Source organism: Aulonocara sp. 'chitande type north' Nkhata Bay, linkage group LG2 (genome assembly GCF_057382095.1).
Source record: "Aulonocara sp. 'chitande type north' Nkhata Bay isolate Kocher_YH1m ecotype deep benthic linkage group LG2, A_spYH_male_GT1.1, whole genome shotgun sequence".
NCBI lineage: Eukaryota > Metazoa > Chordata > Actinopteri > Cichliformes > Cichlidae > Aulonocara > Aulonocara sp. 'chitande type north' Nkhata Bay.
In genome coordinates, this window is record NC_141345.1 from 16,744,688 (window position 1) to 16,765,284 (window position 20,597).

General features: G+C 40.0%; 1 protein-coding gene across 2 annotated transcripts; it reads left to right on the top strand.

Moving 5' to 3' along the window:
* Positions 1-1,182: 1,182 nt before the first annotated feature.
* On the top strand, positions 1,183-13,058 carry LOC147337547 (beta-1,3-galactosyltransferase 2-like). 2 transcript variants are annotated; one of them, XM_086305918.1, is made up of 5 exons: positions 1,183-1,325; positions 1,594-1,770; positions 9,112-9,289; positions 10,265-10,501; positions 10,851-13,058. In XM_086305918.1, exons 2-5 carry the CDS (start codon positions 1,664-1,666, stop codon positions 11,448-11,450), a joined length of 1,122 nt encoding a protein of 373 aa, XP_086162044.1. In that variant the 5' UTR covers positions 1,183-1,325; positions 1,594-1,663; the 3' UTR covers positions 11,451-13,058. The 2 variants fall into 2 exon arrangements, with proteins under 2 accessions (XP_086162044.1, XP_086162052.1); XM_086305926.1 differs by lacking the exons at positions 1,183-1,325; positions 1,594-1,770 and adding an exon at positions 5,480-5,632 and having other exon boundaries at positions 10,851-13,057.
* Positions 13,059-20,597: the final 7,539 nt, after the last annotated feature.

The following is a 20,597-nucleotide window of genomic DNA, read 5'->3' on the forward strand; positions in this document are numbered from 1 at the left end:
AAAATAAAGGTAAAAGCACAGTTCAAAGTACAGTTTCTCTCCAAACAGCTGACACTACTCATCTCAAAATGCAACTGAAACCAGTAGCAGTCACAGTGAGATCAGTATGACAGTTCCACATGACATTTTTTCAATGTACATAAGAGCAGTAATGTATCAGCTTTATTTAGTATAGGCAAGAACTTGTCTGACAAATTTACATACTTCCTTATTTTTCAAGCTGACTGCGTTACAAATCTATTTCTCAAGCATCCCACATGGCAGACAACCTCAGACATTATCATCACTGTTAAAGGAAATGCATTTTGGCCACGCTTTAGCATATCAGTAAAACTGCTTCTGAATTTTGGCTTCATTTCTGTCTGATAAATGACACAGCGTATAAACTCTATGTTGTTGTTCAGCTAAGGTTCAGTTTTTAGTAACTGCCAAGAAACAGACGACATTACTATTTATTTGTCCTGATACATAAAAACTTAGAACTGAAAGAGGTTGCACTTTTTTTATCATGACTGCACACATCACTGAAACTGTAACGGACAGTGTGATTGCAGAATTAGAAAGCATGACAATTCTCTTTTAATAATGCCGCTAAAATCCCAGGCAGTATTAAATATGTGACCCTCCTTCATACTCGTACTTAAAAAGAATTACAGTCTAAAACTTGAAGCTGCTATCAGCTTCTAATTAATAGAAATGTGAGCATCAGTTTTTCTCACGCATTAGTTCCTTTCATGTACTGAAGCTGAAACCCAGCTGTGGCCTTTCTGTGTGTACTTTACACTAATCGTTGTGCCTGTGCGGCTTTCTTCAGGTATTCAGCTTCCTCCCCAGATGCACAGAATGGCACGTTAGATTAAAATGTTGTTCTAAATCAGTCATGAGCACGAGCCAATTGTATGTGCATAGAATACAGTGCTGCATGAAAGTATAGCTAAATATGGATTCTATGGTGAAGCACTATAAGTTTTTTTATCTTTTAGTTTAATTGTTGATTTAAATGGGGGGTGGGGGTGGGGGGTGCACTTAATCTTATGAGCTAGCTAGCTTTTTCTTTTGTTTGCAATAAAGTTTTTTCACATTAAAAGTCTCGTCGAGTCTAATCAGTGGGACAAACTCTTATTGTGAAACACTGCTCAACTCACAGAAAGATGATTCTGTTCATTTGTTCCGTCTCACCAGAAAACAGAAGAAGTCACTACTACTGAAATGCAACAGCCAGATGAACAGAATCAGCTTTCTGGGATTTCCTTCCTTGGATTTATCTGATTGAACTTACATCAATTCAGCAATTGCAGAACAAAAAAAAGTCGGAGGGTTGGGAGGTAGGTATTCCATCGATTCCACTGTTTATTTAATTAAGAGCTTTTATTTGTGACTGTTTATGAAGCAGTTTTAAAGGTTTTATTATTCTTGTATTTTTCTTCATGATGTATCTTCCATATTTGCTTTAGATAGCAATCAGTCAAAATTTAAAAAAAGACAAGGTGTCTGTAAATCTATGTAAAAAGAAATGCTCCAGCTCGTATCCAGACATATCTGGTAAAGTTGATCTTTACAGCTCATTACAATGCCACTGATATTTCTTCACAGTGGTCTGTGGCTGGTCTGAGCCTCTGGTCTCAATGAGGAAGTATGTCTGGTCTGAGCCTCTACAAGCGCAATGCTACAGAATAAAAAGGAATTATTCCGATCTTGTCTTGTACCAAAGCTTATACCAGAAATCATTCTTCACCTGCTGAAAATGCCGGAGAACACAGTTTCCAAAGGGTAGGTCTAATTTTTCCTTTAATTTCAAACATGCTAATGTGAAAGTATAGCACAGGCTGAAGGCTCACTGTGGTTTTTAAATGGAAAGCTTGTCTGGATGATTCACTCCATAGCAGGGCATATTACAGCCAGTTAATGGGTTGAGTAGCAGTGCACAAATATAATACCCCCTTATATAGTGACCGTAATATTTACTCGGATATGCTATGATGCCTACAAACCCTTCATTTTACAACAAAGTAATAATATTAGTAAAACTACTGACTTATGTGCCTTTATTTTTGACTTCAAATAGATCTACTTCATGTTTTTTTTCTTGTTGTGAACTATTTGTGTAATAACATTTTTTTAAATGTATTTTAATGTAATGTTTGTATGTAAATTATGTAATACTGTGTAAGTATCTGACATTAAGTGACAACAACTTATGGACCTAAGGGTACAAATAATATGCATCCGTTTCCATTCTGGGTTACATGTGAAGAGTAGTTTGGGTTTCACTTTATTGAATAAGGCTACATATTCTGTCTCATTACAGTAATACTTATTCAGTTTGTGGTAACATTCCTAACAGAAGCTTATTTTCTTGGTAATCTTATGACTCCATTATTACAAGTACGCCCACATTATCCTGAGATAGGAAGAGGCAAAATGTTTCTCAGTTGATCCAGCAGTGGACAGCTAAGTGCTATTTAGAAGATCAATAACACTTTAACTCATTTGCAGTAAAAAATAAATAAATAAATAAAAAGACACTCAGTCTGAGTGTCTGACAGTCAGTTAAGATTTTGCATGTGACGCCATGTGCAAATCCCCCAAAATGCTTTATTTTTCTGCTAATACATCAGGCTTATCTCTTATCTGTCTGGGTTTTTCAATGTGGGACTGTGGGACTTCCATATACAGACGGACAAACTGATGATGGCTAACCAGCCAGACATTGTAGTGGTGGACAAGCAGAGGAAGACGGTTGTGGTGAGAGATGTAGCGATACTGAATGACAGCAATATCAGAAAGAAGGAACACGGGAAGCTAGAGAAGTACCAAGGGCTCAGAGAAGAGCTCGAGAAGATGTGGAGGGTGAAGGTAACAGTGGTCCCCGTGGTAATCGGAGCCCTCGGTGCAGTGACCCCCAAGCTAGGCGAGTGGCTCCAGCAGATCCCAGGAATAACACTCGAGATCTCTGTCCAGAAGAGTGCAGTCCTAGGAACAGCAAATATATTGCGCAGGACCATCTACCAGAGCTCCCAGGCCTCTGGTAGAGGACCTGAACTTGAAGGATAAAGACCAAGAGTGCGGATGTTATTTTATAGATATTATTTTGTTGTTATCCATCTCATTGTGTTTTTCTCTGAAAGTATTGTTGTCACAAGAGGATCTGAACTTAAAGACCGCTCCCAGGGGCGAGAGGGGAATTTCTTCTATACTAGCTTCTAGTTTTGCTTGACAGTGTGTAGAATAAACCTGATGGCACAAGCTCCTAGAGAACTTAATTAACCGAACGATTTTTAGGGCAGTGAGCAAAACCAAAGCTAGCTGAGCCCGAAGTAGCTGGAAACCTGTGTGCTTATTCCAATAAACATAGCAATATTTTCTCAGTATGTTTTATTTCATAAATTGATTTATTGCGAGCAACAGAACTGTTATCAGGGTTAGATAACAGAGATTTACAGAAAAATACTTTTGGTGACAAATCATTTATAAAGGTGTGTTGGTTTGACACACGCTCAGGGAAGAACCACTTTATTTACTGAGGATTTCTGGGATTTCAGCAAGTACCCTCTGCCCCGGTTAGCGTAACTTTAAAAGGTTGTCAGTTTTGGTTTTGCCCCGTTAAGTGTGCTGCTTTTGTTGCCAGGGTTGTACAGTTTAGCAAAGACACATATGACCCCAGCAATGGTAAACACTGTATACCAGTGCAGCCTGGGAATGGCTCCCAGTCTGTGTCACACTTAACTGCAAATTGCCCAAAGGCCCCCATTTCCCTGTGTGTGGTTTAGCCACTGACATATGTGGGGTGACCAGTCCTTTGTAAAATGGTTTATCAGGTTCGCCAAGTTTGTAGGTTGAGACCGCATGACCTGTTTCAACCCAATAAAAATGTTTGAGCAGCAATGTTGTGGATTTTTTTGTCAAAATTTGCCTTTCATACATTGTGTCAGGCCCCAGTGAGTTTTATAATACATGGTGCATGCATTCCTGTCTCTGTAGGTACAGGAGCAATTTGCAATTTTGCCATTTAGTCCTGCCTGAGGAGGTTTATGGCGCACAACTGCAAACACACCACCTTGTTTTTATTGGGGTTTTTTTTTTTTCCTTTCAGTGCAGTCTCACGCTCAGTGTGCAACCCTGCTGCAGTTGTATCAGTTTCCACCGCTATCCTTGCTTTGTCCTGACCTGCCTCTGTCTCTGATTTTTCTGTTTGACATCTAAAAAAATGGACGGGGGAGGTGAAAATGTTGGCTTGACAGAGCAGATGGCGTGTGTGTGGCTGTGTCAACTGAGAAATAGATGCAATGGGGGAGGAGCTGTTTGTTCCTCTGTTGTTAACAGAGGTGCTGCAGCTTTTTTAACCAGTTCTTCTCCCGCCTGATGTTTCAGGTTTCATGTTTCGGCTTTCGCGTTCCATGCTCCTAGTGTTTAGTGTCTAGCATTTAGTTTTGCCAAACAGTTTCATAAGATAAGATAAGATAAGATAACCTATATTAGCCCCACACGTGGGAAATTTGTTTTGTCACAGCAGGAAGTGGACAGTGCAAAAGTTATGACGCAAAAATTAGAATACAATAAGAATAAATACAGTACACAGCTGTACAGAATAGAATAAAATAATATACTATATACAGTAGAATAAAATAGAATAAAAATATACAATAAGATAAAAATAGAATACGAATGCTATATACAACTGAGTAAAAATACAACGATGCCAGAAAAGATTATTGCACTTAGTGTTATTGCACATGTGTGGATGTGTGTGTTTGTTCAGTTAAAGTCTTTGTTGTGGAGTCTGACAGCAGTGGGGAGGAAAGACCTGCGAAATCTCTCCGTCCCACACCGTGGGTGCCGCAGTCTCCCACTGAAGGAGCTGCTCAGTGCTGTCACAGTCTGCTGCATGGGGTGGGAGACGTTGTCCAACAGGGATGACAGCTTAGCCGCCATTCTCCTGTCACTCACCACCTCCACTGGGTCCAGAGGGCATCCTAGAACAGAGCTGGCCCTTCGGATCACCCTGTTCAGTCTCTTCCTGTCCCCAGCAGAGATGCTGCCGCCCCAGCAGACCACACCATAAAAGATAGCAGAAGCCACCACAGAGTCATAGAAGGTCTTTCATACAAACAATCATGACACTTCTATGCTGAAAACCACTTTCTCCAGTCCTTTAGATAGAAATTGAAGGGTAGAGATTAGTCAGAGCTTTGAAGGATCTGTCTTACTATTGTATGTTTAAAGTAGACTGGCACTGTCCCTGTGAATAATTTTTGTTTTTAAATCAACTTTCATTTGCTTGAGAAACCTATTTAAAAATATGAGATCTCATTTGTTTTGCTTTTGCAGTGGGGCAATATGTACTCAAACTGGTAGGAATGCACAGCATGTTAAGTCATGTTGTGCCTAAACACGCACAAACACTAAAAGCATATCCACAGATAATCAAGAGTTGTCAGGACATGACATCAGAGCAGAATCTGTCTAAGGGTGCTCACAGCGTGTCATGACCCATTTGTGCAACACAAACCACACAGGCAGATCAACACGAAGAGCTCATTTGCCAACTTCTGCATTTACATAAGTTACTGAAGTTGATCAAATAATCCATTCTTCACCTCCCGAAAATGTCAGAGCTCCCCATTTCCAAAGGGTAAGTCTAATTCTTTGTTTTACTTCAAATATATTGACATAAAAATGTGAAACAGACTGTAGGCACACTGTGGTCCTAAAATGGAAAATGTTTTACTTATAGGAAATTATGTCCAGCTATGACATGGATTAGTTAGACTTATTACATCTTGAGTAGCAATGTATAAATATATCATTTTTAATTACTGACTGTAATCTTTGCTGAGGCTTTGATAGCAAACAGCAGCAAAGGCAAAAGTCATTCTGTAGCTGCTGTTGCTTCAATGCCTTGAAACTCTTTTTATAATAATATTCTAGTAATAATGTTATTTAAAACTACTGCATTATGTTTATTTACTTTTAACATTTATCGAATTTGTCTTTTTTTCATTTTGTTACCTTTTTTATTTTTATAAAAAAAATATAAAATATGTTTTTTACCTGTTTTGTAAGTGATATATTTAAACATGTTTTTAAACATTTGCTCCCCAGTTAATTTTGTCATGCACAAGCTGTCCAAAGACTGTAATACAAACACTGTAAACCAAATATTGTAAAAGAACACTGTACCATGTCTCTGGTTGTCTTTATAAAATGCAGATTAATGATTCGAATGGAAAGGCTAGAACGCGTTTAAAAACGATCCCTTCAAATTGTGTTTAGCTGTTATAATTTCTCATTTGAAGGAGCCACACGACATGTAACGGAAATGCTGTATTGTCTGTTGCTGTGTACTTGTTTGTTTTTGTTGCTAGTTATATGAAAAGACATAAGTGATAAAGATGATAAACGATATACAGTTGTTAACCTTTTCTGGATTTTAGCAAATACGTTTTCTTTAACTGAGCAGTGGTTCTATGTAGGAATGAATTCTTGTTTTCATAAATATGTACTCGTCCAGTACTTGTCAGCAATGAGGTGTGACAGTGAGACACTGCTAAACCACATAACCTTAGTTTCAGTTATAAACTAAAAATGACTAGCCTGAAAAGTCCAAAATACATCTGCAGATGACTTTTTGTTTCTATCCACTTCAGAGCTAAATGTGAGGAGTAGTCAGGGTGTCACATTAGTCTTTTTACATTGCTTTCATTCTGCTGATTAACTACTGAATAAATGCCTTTAGGGACATTAGCAGGTGGCACATACCTATATATTTTGTGCACTTACAGTAACTTCCTCAATTTTTGGTTGTTGTAACTCTGCTATTACAAGCTTGTTGATGTTCCCCATTTAGTACACTAAACCTGGTAGTTATCAAGATTTTATAGCCTAAGACTCATAAGACTGTTTGAGCTGCTGTTGATGACTTCTTGCAAACTCCCAAATAATATAAGTTATTCTTGAGACACACTGGGGCTTCATATAACATTAAAGAATTATATTCAGAAATGTATAGATAACTTTCAAATGAAAATGTGTTGATGCGTCATCTGGTTCTACATTACAAACAGGAAACTTTAAAATAGTTGTGGTCACAAAACCCAAGTCTACAAGGAAGTTGCAAGTGTTGTGGTTATCTGACTGCCATACACAGAAAAGACTAACAAATGACAAGGACTTCACTCAGTGCTTAAAGGATAACTTTTAGTTATATCATGCAATTAAAGGAAGCATCCTAAAATTGATGTCCCAATAAATAAGACAGTTTTTTTGTTTTTTTTAAATGTAATTACAATATTTTTTAATTTGCACAAAAGAAATTCATCTGAATCTAGACACAATTTGATTGTGCTTGAAGCTACAGTGTGTAAAATCTCACTGTCAGATGTCAGTGGATTACAGATTGCAGTCAGATCTGTTTTCTTAGCCTTCCCAACTGCATTGCATAATCTTAGCTTTGGTGACCACTGTAAGAGAAACACAGTTTAGTCAGCCAACAGATATCAAACAAATAAAATGTGATGTTTGCAAGACACACTGTCTTTATACACGTTGACTGTTATGGGGTGCCATCTAAATTTAAACATATTTGAATGATTTCAACATTTGGAAATAAATCAGGAGTAAAAGCAGGATATGTGTCAGTTAAATAATATTTTGATATTTTTACCTCAAAATCGCCCTATGACCTGTTGTGAGTGTAGGCTGTCAATCACCTGTTTACCTCAGCTGTCAATATGCAGGGTGTCCAAGTCTATCTACTCTAGAGGAGGATGTAAAACAACATCAAAGTCAATGAGTCTGTTAAACTGACTTGGACACTTTGTGAATAAACTCTCATGAAATGAGAATACAATTAAAATGTTTGTCGAAGGGGAAGTCTCATTTTTAGGACATTCGATACTGAAATTAGCTGCATTAATGTTAGCTTACGACCAGATATTATTTAGGTGGCTTGTTGTCACCAGTCTGGAGATGGGTTGGTCACATGTCTAATCTGCTGACAAAAAGTAATTGTGAGAATGAAAATGGAGTTATGATTCTGGGGTTGCCGTTTTATAGGCTATAACATCAGAGAAAGTTTTGGTTCCTGCCTTAAGAAGTTGGGTTTCTTTTCTGTTCTGCCTTTAGCAATGTAGAAACCTCTGTTTTGTCAGTATTTATTGTTGTGTCTGGTTTTGGTTCTTCCTTTACAGGTCCTAATTAAGTGAAATGACTATGCATTATGTACATTTGGTATACCGATTTTCACAAACTGCATAAATACCCAAGTCAAATCTGCATGAGAAAGGATTAACTTTTCTTTTTTTGTTGTTTTTTTGTTTGTTTCTTTATTTTTTTTTAAAAAAAAATCCCTAACAATATATATATATCAATATTTTATCTCTAAATCTGAAACTATAAAATTCAAGTAAAAAACAAAATAGTGTAATTAGTTTATGTGGCTTGTTGTCAGCTGTGTGGTGACGGGTGGGTCACATGTGAATTGTGTACAATTGTGTCGTTGTAACAATATTGGGAATAGATAAACATGCATATGCATATTTCCATGTGTTAGAGCCCTGACTTGAGAACAGGAAGTGAGGTTTTTTTTAAGTACCACACACTCTGTTAAATAACCTGAAAAAAAAAACTTAAGGTATGTTTAAGCTTTTTTCTCAATTCAGTTCAATTATTGTAATTTGTAGAATTTGATAGAGTTTAGCAGAAATTCTTAGTTAACTTGTGTTAAGTCCACAATAAAGCGCACACAGCAGTGCCACAGGCTGGAAAAACATTGTGACTCTTAGAGTGGTGGCATGTGTCTGATGTGAAAGCAAAAGTCAAAGTGCTTTCTCATTTCAGCCCAGCAACAGTGAGCTTCACCGCAGCCCTTCACTTGTTCCACATTGTGTCAGCCTTATTCCAAAATGGATGGAAATCATGTTTCACCTCAAAATTGTACACACAGTACCCCAAGTACATGCAAATTTATTAAAAAATCAAAAACATAAATGAATGTAATTCATTTTGGAATCAGCTGTAACATGACAAAATGCAGAACAAATGAACTGCCCTGGATACTCTTAAGTGCTTCTGCAGTGCTGATAAATACTAATCACTTTAACTTCTTTGCAGTGAAAGGACTCCGTGGATAAAATTTAGAAGATGCTTGTGGTATGTGGCGGCTTTGATCATGGTCGGGACTTTAGTGATCTACAGCTCCGTTTTCCAAGAATCATGGTCTTTAAACCCAAGGACATCCACCCCAAACTCAAGTACCTCTCATGACAGTGTACCTCCTCTAGTTGACGAGGTAAGTATATTCACTGGCCTCCATATAATCTGTGCAAAGGCAACACTAACAATATTATCTCTACAAATTAGTCACAAAAGTGATCAGTTGGTTGTTCGATGTTTTTCTGAACTGAAACTAGTTAACTAGTTAAGTTAAAGTCATCATGATGTAGTCGTGTTACCGTGATGTTCTTCATCTCATTTTATCCATTTATATTTAAAATATTTGAAGAAATACATGTTCATAATTATTATGACTGTGACGTATCAACGATTTCTTTTAGCTAATTAAACACATAGTATATGTTTTATTAGTGGCAGCTCAGGGTTCTCTAATTTTCTGAAATGGGGTGGTCAAACAAAATTTATAGCATGGAAGATGGAAGAGCACCTGTCTGCTAGGAAAGGATCCTGCACTAGAGTTTGAGAAGTACAAGCTCTATGCTGAGGTCGGCCTCGCCTCAGTCACAACTTCTTAGTTTCCTCGTCACTTCAGAAGAACTGAGGTGACAAAATTGAAGCTGAACAAGAGAACAGAGAAGAAATATGGGAAGTTTGTAATGAAGGGTTGTCATTTTATTCAGCTGTAACATCAGAGACTTGGTTTCTGTATTTTCAACATAGAGTGGGTTTTGTCAGTATTGGTTTGTGGCCCTGGATTGGTTTGATTTCCTGCTTTACATGACCTATTTTAACAGCTCCTCCCATCTAATAAAGAAAACTTAAATAACGCTGACTGTGTTATGTACATTTGCTATACTAGTTTTCACAGACAGCACAAACAGCCAAGTCAGATCTGGACAAGAGAAGATTAACTTTAATTTTTTTCTTTCTTTTTTAAAAACATACATATTTTATCTCTCATTCTGAAGCTCATTTTAGAAAAGATGCAAAATTCAAATAGAAAATATGAATCTAGTATTATCAAGTACAATGCACAAAAATCACCAGCCTTCTCTGCTTGCACAGATCTCAGTCTCATTATTCCTTGCAGTACACTGTGGCGTACCCACACGAGTACCATTTCATATTGGATGAACTGAACAGATGTCGGGAGGAAAGCCCATTCCTGGTTCTAATGATCCCGGTTGCACCCCACAACAGAGAGGCTCGTCACATGATCCGCAGCACGTGGGGGAATGTAACAACGGTGCAGGGCAAAGTGGTCAGCCACTACTTCATACTGGGACAGTCCAGAGAGGAAAATGGAGCAGAGACCATTGAAGAACAAGTGAGTGGCTTCAGTCCATTGTAGTAAACTTTCCACACATTTCCCTTCTTGTTATCATCAGGAATACATAGTACAGGGTGAATGAGCTACACCAGATGATTTAGAAAAGTCACAAGAGAGTCGAAGCAGAGGAAGGAAAGAAGGATCAGATTCCAAGCAGCCAAAGAAAATCCAGTACAAACACAACTTCCTTTACTTATAAGATTTCGATGTGGCTTGATCTGATTTAGTCTTTTCAGACCACTCTACCAAACATGTATCATGTTTGCTGTATCAATGAGTGAGTTAACTGAAGAATCATTACTAATTATTAATTTATTAAATGATGCTTTCAATTTCACTTTCTCAGCTGTTACGTGAAAGCCGGGACCATCGTGACATTCTCCAGAGTGACTTCTTGGACAGCTACCATAACCTCACCATCAAAACAATGCTTATGTTTGAATGGCTCAGCACCCATTGCCCCCAGACCTCCTATGCCATGAAGGTTGATAGCGACACGTTCCTCAATGTGCACAACCTTGTCGGGATGCTTTTAAAGGCCCCTCAACATCTCTACATGACAGGAAACGTGGTAAGGTTTGCTCCTGTTCTTCGAGACCAAAACTCTAAATGGTTTTTGCCGTTTTCCACCTTCCCCGAGTCAGTCTATCCAACTTATGCCATTGGACTGGGCTATGTGTTCTCTCTGGATTTAACCAGGAAGATACTGGAGGCTGCTCAGCATGTCAGAGCTCTTTACATTGAAGATGTGTATGTGGGACTGTGCATGAAACATCTGGGTATTCCACTGACAGATCCTCCTCGTAATGATATGTTTATGATTTGGAAGCCATCAGACACGGACAACTGTTACTGGACTTCTGTCATAACAACATTGCTGCACAGCTCTAACCAGCTTTTGGACGTATGGAAATCTTATCAAATTCAAGCACAAAGTGGATGTTAAACACCTGCTTCTTACTACAGTGCGATGAAGAGTTTTTCTATTTTAATCATTTTAATGATTCAATATGATCTTTATGTCCGCTGTTAGCTTACTGGTCCACAATGAAGAATGTAAATTTTACAAAAGCGCAGGGAGGGATTAAGATGTTTACACTGAATTTTTTACATTGACGTGTCATTTGTTCCATGACTACGTAGTACTCAGTTGTCGCCAACTAAGGATAGAAACCTATTTAGGCGCACATCTGTAAATAAAGTCTTATTTATATAAAGCGGCAGTGACGATGATGCTGTCACAGTTTGTTGCATTTGTATTTGTTTTATTGTCGTGTTCAGGTCAAATCTGATTGATTTACAAACTAAAGACTGATAAATATTGTGTTTTACATCTGGTTGCCTCAAGGCCTTACAACATCCTCCACACTATGCACTTGAACATATAAAAGCGATGAGCACCGCTTTCGTTGAATTTTGAGTGTTTTAATCAGCTTTGTTACATCTGTGGCGTTCCCGGTCAAAAGTGACTGCCATAGAAAATGAATGGGAATCCACCCCTCACCCCTCTTGCCCTCTGACCCCCTGAAAAACCCACTGAATGACCACCAGTGTAGGGCAAGTTACTTTGAAAAAGTAATTAATTATAGTTACTAGTTACAGTATTCTAAAAGTCATTAATTACTTGAAAAGTAACTATTGCGTTACTTTAAAAATAACGTTTAACCCTCTGGGGTCCAGGGTATAATCGGCCATTTTTAACTACTTTTGATTTTCCCTCCACATTTCACCTTTAAAAACGATTTACTTTGCCTTGTTTGGTATCAGTCTTTTCAGCACATCCTCACGTGTCTGAATTTACAGTTATGTTTTCATTTTGACATACTGTATTAACACAATTGATCTAAAATCAGACAAAAAACAATATTTATAAACTGGTATATATCGCTTTGTGTCTGTTAGGTATTTTAGCACTACGGTTAGCATTTACTGGATATTGTTTTATAGTGACATTATGCAGGAAAACTCGGTCATTCAATAAGGCCCCTTTGTTTTAGTTATTTTTCTCTTTGACCCAAGAATTGATGTGTGAGAATCACAGGCTGGTACAAGGTTGAAATACCACAGAGATCACTCCCTCAGCTACATTAGTTTCTTAATCTTTTAGACGCCTGTTGAAGGCCAAATGGTTTGTTTCAGATTTCACTAATGAAAGAACTCTTTGTTTTGTGCCTTGAAAATATGTCGCTGAGATAATCACAATTGTAGCTGAACTAATAAACTACACAAAGGATGCTTCTTCACCCAAGGGCAGGAAGACGCTCCCTTATCTTGGTCTGTACTGGTTTAAACTGATAATCTGCTGTCTCATGAATTTTACCCTCTATATAAACTGTTATACTTGTGAATAAAGTTGAGTCAATTTGGGAAGACAATCTGAAGCAGTCTCTGTTTTCTTGTTCTCCCAAGCTGCTCCCGAGCTCGTACTAACACGCTGAATGGCATGCTTGAATATTACTTGAGAATATATTTGACTGTGTTACAGACTAAGGGACATTCTCTGCTGATAGACGTCCACGCCTCGGAGGAAGTCGATCCACGGATTAGGCCTTGGAAACCGTTTCCTTCAGTGTCTTTGTCTTTAAGTGGTCATGTGATTGGCTTACCACGACTACTTTATTCTTCCTCAGTCAAACAGCAGCACTCATGCGATTGTTTTGCCCCCTTAGCTCCAGGTGTTGTGCTATAGTGATGTGTCGGTCGCAAACGAAACGGCTCTTAGAGCCGTGAATGACGTGAGCCAGCTCCTTATCGCAAGCTGTGGTTTTTTTTTTTTTCTTTCGCTCACCCTCTGTTGCACGTTTTTTCTGCTTCACTCTGCACGCCATTGCGCTGTGAAGAGGGGGGAGGGGCGGTAGTTACACTGGCAGTAGCACAGGAACAGAGCGGGAGGGAGAGAGAGAGGCAGGGACAACAACGTCACATTAGAAAGGCATAGTAATCATCTACAACTATTATCAGTTGTGGATTATAAAGGATTCAGAAAGTTTATTCATGCAGACCCATATGACAGAGAATGTGCATCTTCTTTTTGTTTTCATATTTTAATTTATATTTAATTGTGTTGTGATTTGCAGTGTTTTGTGTTGTTTCACTTTAAATTTGTTTAAAAGGAAAAAGCTGAAAATTTAAATAGTTAAAAGTTGAAATGTGAATAGTTGTTTTTTGTATTATATAATTTATTTATTATTTTATGTGGAGTGAATAAATAAAAGTATATTTACGATGGCCCCTACAGACAAAGCATGTACAAATTTCAAAACACGTAAAAACTCAGAAGCACGTAAAAACTCCAAAACACGTACAAAAGACAACAGAAGTGCTCCAGGATGCTAGGGACAGTGTTGAGCTTTTGTTACGTAGTGCCTACACAAGCCAGGAAGTACCAACGACCGGATTTGGTGTGTCGTAACAGGTAAATGAACTTTTTTTTTTTTATTATTTGAATATATATGAGTGCTTGTGTATAAATACACAAACAACACACATATGCTTTCAATTGTGTAATTTAAGTGATCTAGGTCAGCGGTCCCCGACCGTTTTTGCGCGATGAACCGGTTTATGCCCGACAATATTTTCACAGACCGGCCTTTAAGGTGTCGCGGATAAATACAACAAAATAAAACTAGTACCGGTACCGAAAAAAAGAAGATTTATTCATAACACACATGAAAAGACCCAGGAAAACAGAGTTAACAATAAAAACGATAACAAAATGACGCTGAAAACCGATGAAAAACCCTGAAAACCATACATTTCACACCTGAGCCTCTACTCTTGCGGCCCGGTACCAAACGACTCACGGACCGGTACCGGTCCGAGGCCCGGGGGTTGGGGACCGCTGATCTAGGTAGCTCTGTTTTGGAAGTTCAGTTCAGGCTAGAAATGTGTTTTGGAGTTTGTACTTGTTTTGTCTCTAAGGGCCACCATAAATATTTATATATAGACATATATAAATGAAACCACTTTTTTTTGCATTAGTAATTCCTTTTGTGCATAATTTTATATTTTTGTTAATAATAAATTAATTAAAGCAACAAAACAACCTGAAGAGCCGGTTCGGAGCCGAAAGAGCCGGTTCTCTAAAAAGAGCCGGAAATCCCATCACTATTGTGCTCGACCAAGGGTGTCAAATTCATTTTAGTTCAGGGGCCACATGGAGAAAAGTCTATTCTCAAGTGGGCCGGACTGGTAAAATCATTGTATATATAACTTAAAAACAACAACTTCAGATTGTTTTCTTTGTTTTAATATGATCAACATAAAAATAAATCTAGAGCCTGTGGACAGTATGTTCAAAATAGTACAGGCACAACATAGCTATTGATCATAAAACATCTCAAGTTATTTGAAAATTCTGAGGACAAAGAACACACAAACACACAGTGCTTTAGTGATTCACAGCAGTATATCACAGATCACAGAACTACATCAGGGTGTCTCATGCAGCACTTTCAGTGGGGTTGCATAGTTTATTTGATTCCTGATACCTGGCATCTTTTAGCTTTCACCAGCTCATCAATATCAGGCTTCACATCCTGAGCAGCAGCTAAATTCAGGATGTGATTCGAGTGCCTGTGCGTGAGCCTTGAGCGCAGTTTTGTTTTATTTATGCTCATTACAGAGAAAACTTGCTCACAAAGATACGTGGTTCCGAACATGCACAACAGTTTTGCTGCGAGGGCTGTCAAGTTGGGGTAACCTGATAAGAGATTCTGATAGAATGTGTTCAAGCCAGCTGCGGCAAATTTGAAATATATCCATGGGGCAAACCCCCGAGCTGCTGTCCTGGGGCCTTTGGGTTGGAGAGTGAATTTGTTTATTATTATTCATTCATTACTAACATCTACACCATCAGAGTGACTGTTTTCTGCAGCAGGAAACATCGCGTCAAAGCTTAAAATCTGAGAAAGTTGATTAATTCAGGATTCTTGCATTTACCACATCCTCCTCTAAACACACGCACACCCACCCACACTCAGACCACTGTCACACCAAATCGAACTCATCCGGTAGATATAACGCTGTCGGAATTTGTTTAACCTCCTACTAATATCAACTAAAGCCTTAAGCTGCGCACTGAAAGCGACTGCTCGTTGCACGTCAGTGTCGCAGAGTAAGCGGCTGTAAGTGACTACTCTTTTTTTTTTTTTTTCATACTTTAATTAAATTTATGCACATATTACAATCTCTCGTTGGGAGACAACATTAGCGCAACAACGTCTTGAAAAGGTTGAATAAGAAACCAGACGAAATAGGAAAGTAAGTGACTACTCTGACCGACGACTGGCCGCTCGCGGGCGTTCCGAGGTCTGGTTACCTAGGTAATCCTCTAACGTATTTACCGCCAGGTCACATGTCAATCACCGTTATTCCTCGCAGTAGTCGCTCACCTGGAAGCTGAAAAAAGTTTGACTCGGGTCCTGCCCACTTGCTCCGACGTTAATTCGCCTGTAGTCTTTCTCTGGGCTCACTGCCGCGACCAGCGTGTACGCAGCTCTTTTTAAAGTTATGTTTTCGACATTACATCTATTTAATAAATTCACTAAAACCGCTTATTTCTCTTAGACTAATGTATGCAGTTAAACAATTACAAATACTGCAGTCTCTAAAATAATAAACGACGAGCAGTTCATTTTAAAAGACTTCTCTTTTGCCTTCTGTTGAACATTTACTGTTGCTCATGAATAAGAGCATTTAAAAAATATCTGATGATTCAAAGATCTCATAGAATAATCGACAGACTACTGAAATACTAAAATAATTTAATTAGCAGATATTTTTTTACAGGGGGCCTTATAACATGTGTATTTGTAGCAGTTTACATTTTAGAGTACAACATTTCAGGAGGACAGTATTTAAATGAATCACTGACTCATGATTTAGTAAGGTTTCCTGCAGAAAAAAAGCCTCATTGTGCAACCGATGAATACTTACCAGTAGGAGTGTTTAGTTCTTTGGAGTGACATAAAGATCTCAATTCTAAGAATATGTAAAGTAGTGCCAAAAAAGTTGTTGTCGGGTGGGGTAAAGAGTCTTTATCCCAATTGACAACATGGAGAAAAGGGTGTGTCTGGTTGATTATTACAAGGAGCCAAGCTATGGTTACGCTGGTGTGAGTGGTGAGTTTCCTCACTACAGGATTGAAATCAAGACTTTGATGTTGCCGTTCTAATACATTAATTTTATTTTTTCCTTAATCATTACAATACTTGAGTTAGTTTCAACTTCCCCTCATATGCTTGGCAATCTGCTGACTTCTTCAACTAGACATATGTCTGTACAGGAAACCACAACCACATTCTGTCTGGTGTGTGTGTGAGAGAGAGAGAGAGAGAACGTGTGTATGTATGTCTGTACGCAAATAAATGGTAAATGGTCTGTATTTGTATAGCACTTTATATTTGTCCATAAGGACCCCAAAGCGCTTTACACATCCAGTCATCCACCCACACATTCACACACTGGTGATGGCAGCTACATTGTAGCCACAGCCACCCTGGGGCGCACTGACAGAGGCGAGGCTGCCAGAGTCCGGCAGCCTCGCCTCTGTTACATCTGTGGTGTTCCTGTCAAAAGGGCCATTTGAAATGAATGGGAATCCATAAATTTATATTTATGTAATTATTATAAAGTATAGAAACAAATTACTTTGTAATGAACTGAAAATATGTGTCCTGTATATTGTGTACTCAGTACAGAGTACTCGGTAGGGTTGTTTTCTTGGTTAGCCATGCTTCTTGAAGAAACGGCGCTCTCTTGTGGTAATTGAGTGAACAAAATGTAGTTTGGAGTAAAAAATGTATTTGATTGGTTTAACTGATTGATTCACTTTTAATAAACACATGAAAACATACATTTTGAAGGGTTAAAAATGTAAATTATCTATTGTCTTATGTAGTCTGGAAGATGAGTGGATGGTGGGGTGGGTGCAGTTTTCTTTGTGGTGGGGTTGGGTGGACTGTCCCGGGCTCTGTGGGGCCAGGCGGCGCTGCTGCACTGGGCCCCGGTCTGGCCCAGTGCGGGTCGCGGAGTATGGGGGTGCCTACTGGGGTCAGCGGGGGAGCTGGCCCCAGGGAGGGGTCACTTGCCCCTCCCCTCCTTCCCTCCCCATCTCCAGTTGCCTCCCTCTTCCCGCTCCACCACAACCACCCACACATGCAGGGCCTTGGAGTAGGGTCACCAGGGTGCAGAGGAGGCTGCCCCCCCCCCGTCCCCTTCTGGCTGCCTCTGCCTCAATTTTATCCCACAACTTAGACATTCACATTACTCACACTCTCATTACACATACATATAGGATCTTGGGGGTGGGCACGATACACGGAATCCAAATTACCATCAGGGTGTACACCTCACCCCTGGCGTCGTTGCCCACCTCTCAATTTTAAATACACGTAGACATTGAGGGCTAGCAGGAGGGACTATGCGCTTACCCGCTGCTCTCTGGCAGGTAGCTCCATGCCCTCCTGGGTTTTAAATGCACCTTAGAACACACATGCATCAACACTACAATGAGCGGGTGGAGGGAGGTTTGGAGTCTTCTCTCACCCCCGTTCCCTGCGGCCTGCTGGAGCGGGGGGGCTGGGAGGAGGACTGCGGTCTGGAGTGTGGGGCCTCCCTGCTGCTGCGGAGTCGGGGCGGTCTGCCTCCCCCCACCGCAGGGAAAAGGGTAACACCACCTGGGTCTGGGTGCAGTTCCCCCCTCCAAGGGCAAAGGTACCTAGACCCGGTTCGTAGAGTACGCTTGGGGAGTGTGATCGTGTGTACAGCGTCTCTTTATGTCTGTCTCCACGTTGGTTGAGTGTGGAGTAAGTGCATATGAGAGCATGAGGGTGGGAATGGATGTTTGTGTCTGTGTGTGCCTGTATGTCTGTGTCTATATGTCAGGTTGGGTATCAGACGCCACCTCTCTGGGGACATCTCAGGCCCTCCAAGGTTTGGAGGCCTATCTCCCCCCACCACCACTTCCCCTGCCGGTGGCAAACGCCCTCAGACATCGGTGCGTTGGCGGTTCTTTGTGTCCGGGGATGGGCGCCCAGGTACACACCGGCTCACTCCTTGGTGGCTCCTTATCGGGGCCTGGAGCCTGGGGCTCGCTCGGGCCACTTCAGAGGTGGGGTGCCCCCGGCCTGGGGCTCGGTCACTCAGGCACGGCTGGCTGCCGGCGGAGCTCACGGGCACGTCACTGCAACTCCCCCTGGCTTCTGCTCCGCGGCTGCTGAGTGACCCCTCATCTGGGACTCTCCTCAGCTCTTACTGGGACAGTGGCGCGGCTGCCCCTCTGTTGGTCTTCCTTGGTCTCTTGTGTTCTGGGGGCCTCTGGATGTCTGGAGTCTTGATCTCCTCCATACCTGCTTCATGCCCTGGTGGACGGGGCAGTGGCCCCCCCACACCCTCTAGCAGATCATTACATGAAGGAACCTTTTAAAAACAAACGCGTCCATGCTCACAGGTGTACACACGGCTGCTCACACACACAAACTACACCCTTTTTGGCTCCTACCTCAAAGCACACTGTGCGCTGTCGATCTTACGTGCTGCACAATAATGTTCAATATTTAGTATTTACTGTCATATTCCCATAGATCATTGTGATGTTGTTTATTGTATTGCTCTCGTTTTCTTCTGCTTGTTTTCTTTCTCAACAGGTGATCCAGGTGATAGATAGATGCATTTTATTTCTCTGCCCATTCTGTTGGTTTTTGTCTTTTGCCCTTCTCCCCCGTCCCTCTTCTCAGCTGTTTCTCTTTCCCTCTTTTTTTCTCCCCTTCTTTCCCCCAGTCAAGTCTGTCCCGTATTCAGCAAGTGAAAATAAAATAAACAATAAAACGTGAATCAAATGGACCATTACGGCAAGGCTGGGATGGTCAATTTGGTAAAGTAAATCCGTTGGGCATCTTTCTTCGCCTTTAGACAACAATTCTGATGGCAAAAGAGCCAAAGAGGACAGGCAAAAAAAAAAAAGTAAATTATCCTATACACAAAGGCTTAAGACTCCTGTCTTTGAAAAATGCAAATAACTTTTTTTTACCATGAAAATATATTTTCTTCATCCAAAGGGAAAATGGATAATGAGTAAAACAAAATAAAAAACATAAAAATGATTTCAGTTACCAGGAAATTTGTTATTTAAAACACTTTTTAAAATAAGTATTGAACACGTTGCCAATTTTCCACATGTTAAAGTCATATTTCCATGAAATTCTCACCATCCAATCATCTCAAATAGTGCACATAAATAATGAAAGGATGCCCTTAGTGGTATATAATAAGACTGAGCCTTTCTAAAGTTCCTCTCCTGGTCCTGATTCAACTGCTAAAACCTGATGTGTCAATCAAAAATGCATGTTTCCATGGGTGTTACTGTTATTTAGACCTTTATCTTCCTATTTATACTAATACACAAGTCCCTAAATCTGAGACACTGCATGTCCCTGGTAAAAAAATCCGAGATGACCCGGTGGCTTGGTTGCGCCATAGATGGTAAACAAACCGGGTTTCATTTTTTTCCTCACCAAATCATCCTCTGTTTGCCTGCTGCTTAACATATATCTAAGGGCTGGTGTAACCCGTTCATGTGTTACGCCTGTTGTTCTGCGTTGTGTTCTGGCGTGAAAGTAAGAGGCAGGAGACAGTACTGGGTCTTTGGCTCTTTACTGCACATCTGCAACACAGAAATATGCGTTCGATCTGTGTGTGTCATGCGACTGCCAGTACACCTCTCCTCCGGCCATGCTGAAAGGAGCTGTGCCTGCAGCTTCATTAATGTACATTAATGTAATGAATCAAATACAACAAATTGTTTTAAAACATTAACTTAAGCTCTCAAAAACAAAAAGCACAAAATAAATAATATGTCACTGAAAAAAACATCAAAACAACTTATAAGAACAATAAATGAAAGACTGCATCTCCAAAACATAAGAACATCTCCATACCTGCAACACAGAAATATGCGTTCGATCTGTGTGTGTCATGCGACTGCCAGTACACCTCTCCTGACGAAGGAAAAAAGAGTGCATGCTGTTAAAAAAAGAGACTGCCGCGAGTACGCTCTCAAGCCGCTAGCGATCAGGCTAACTTAGCATGCTAG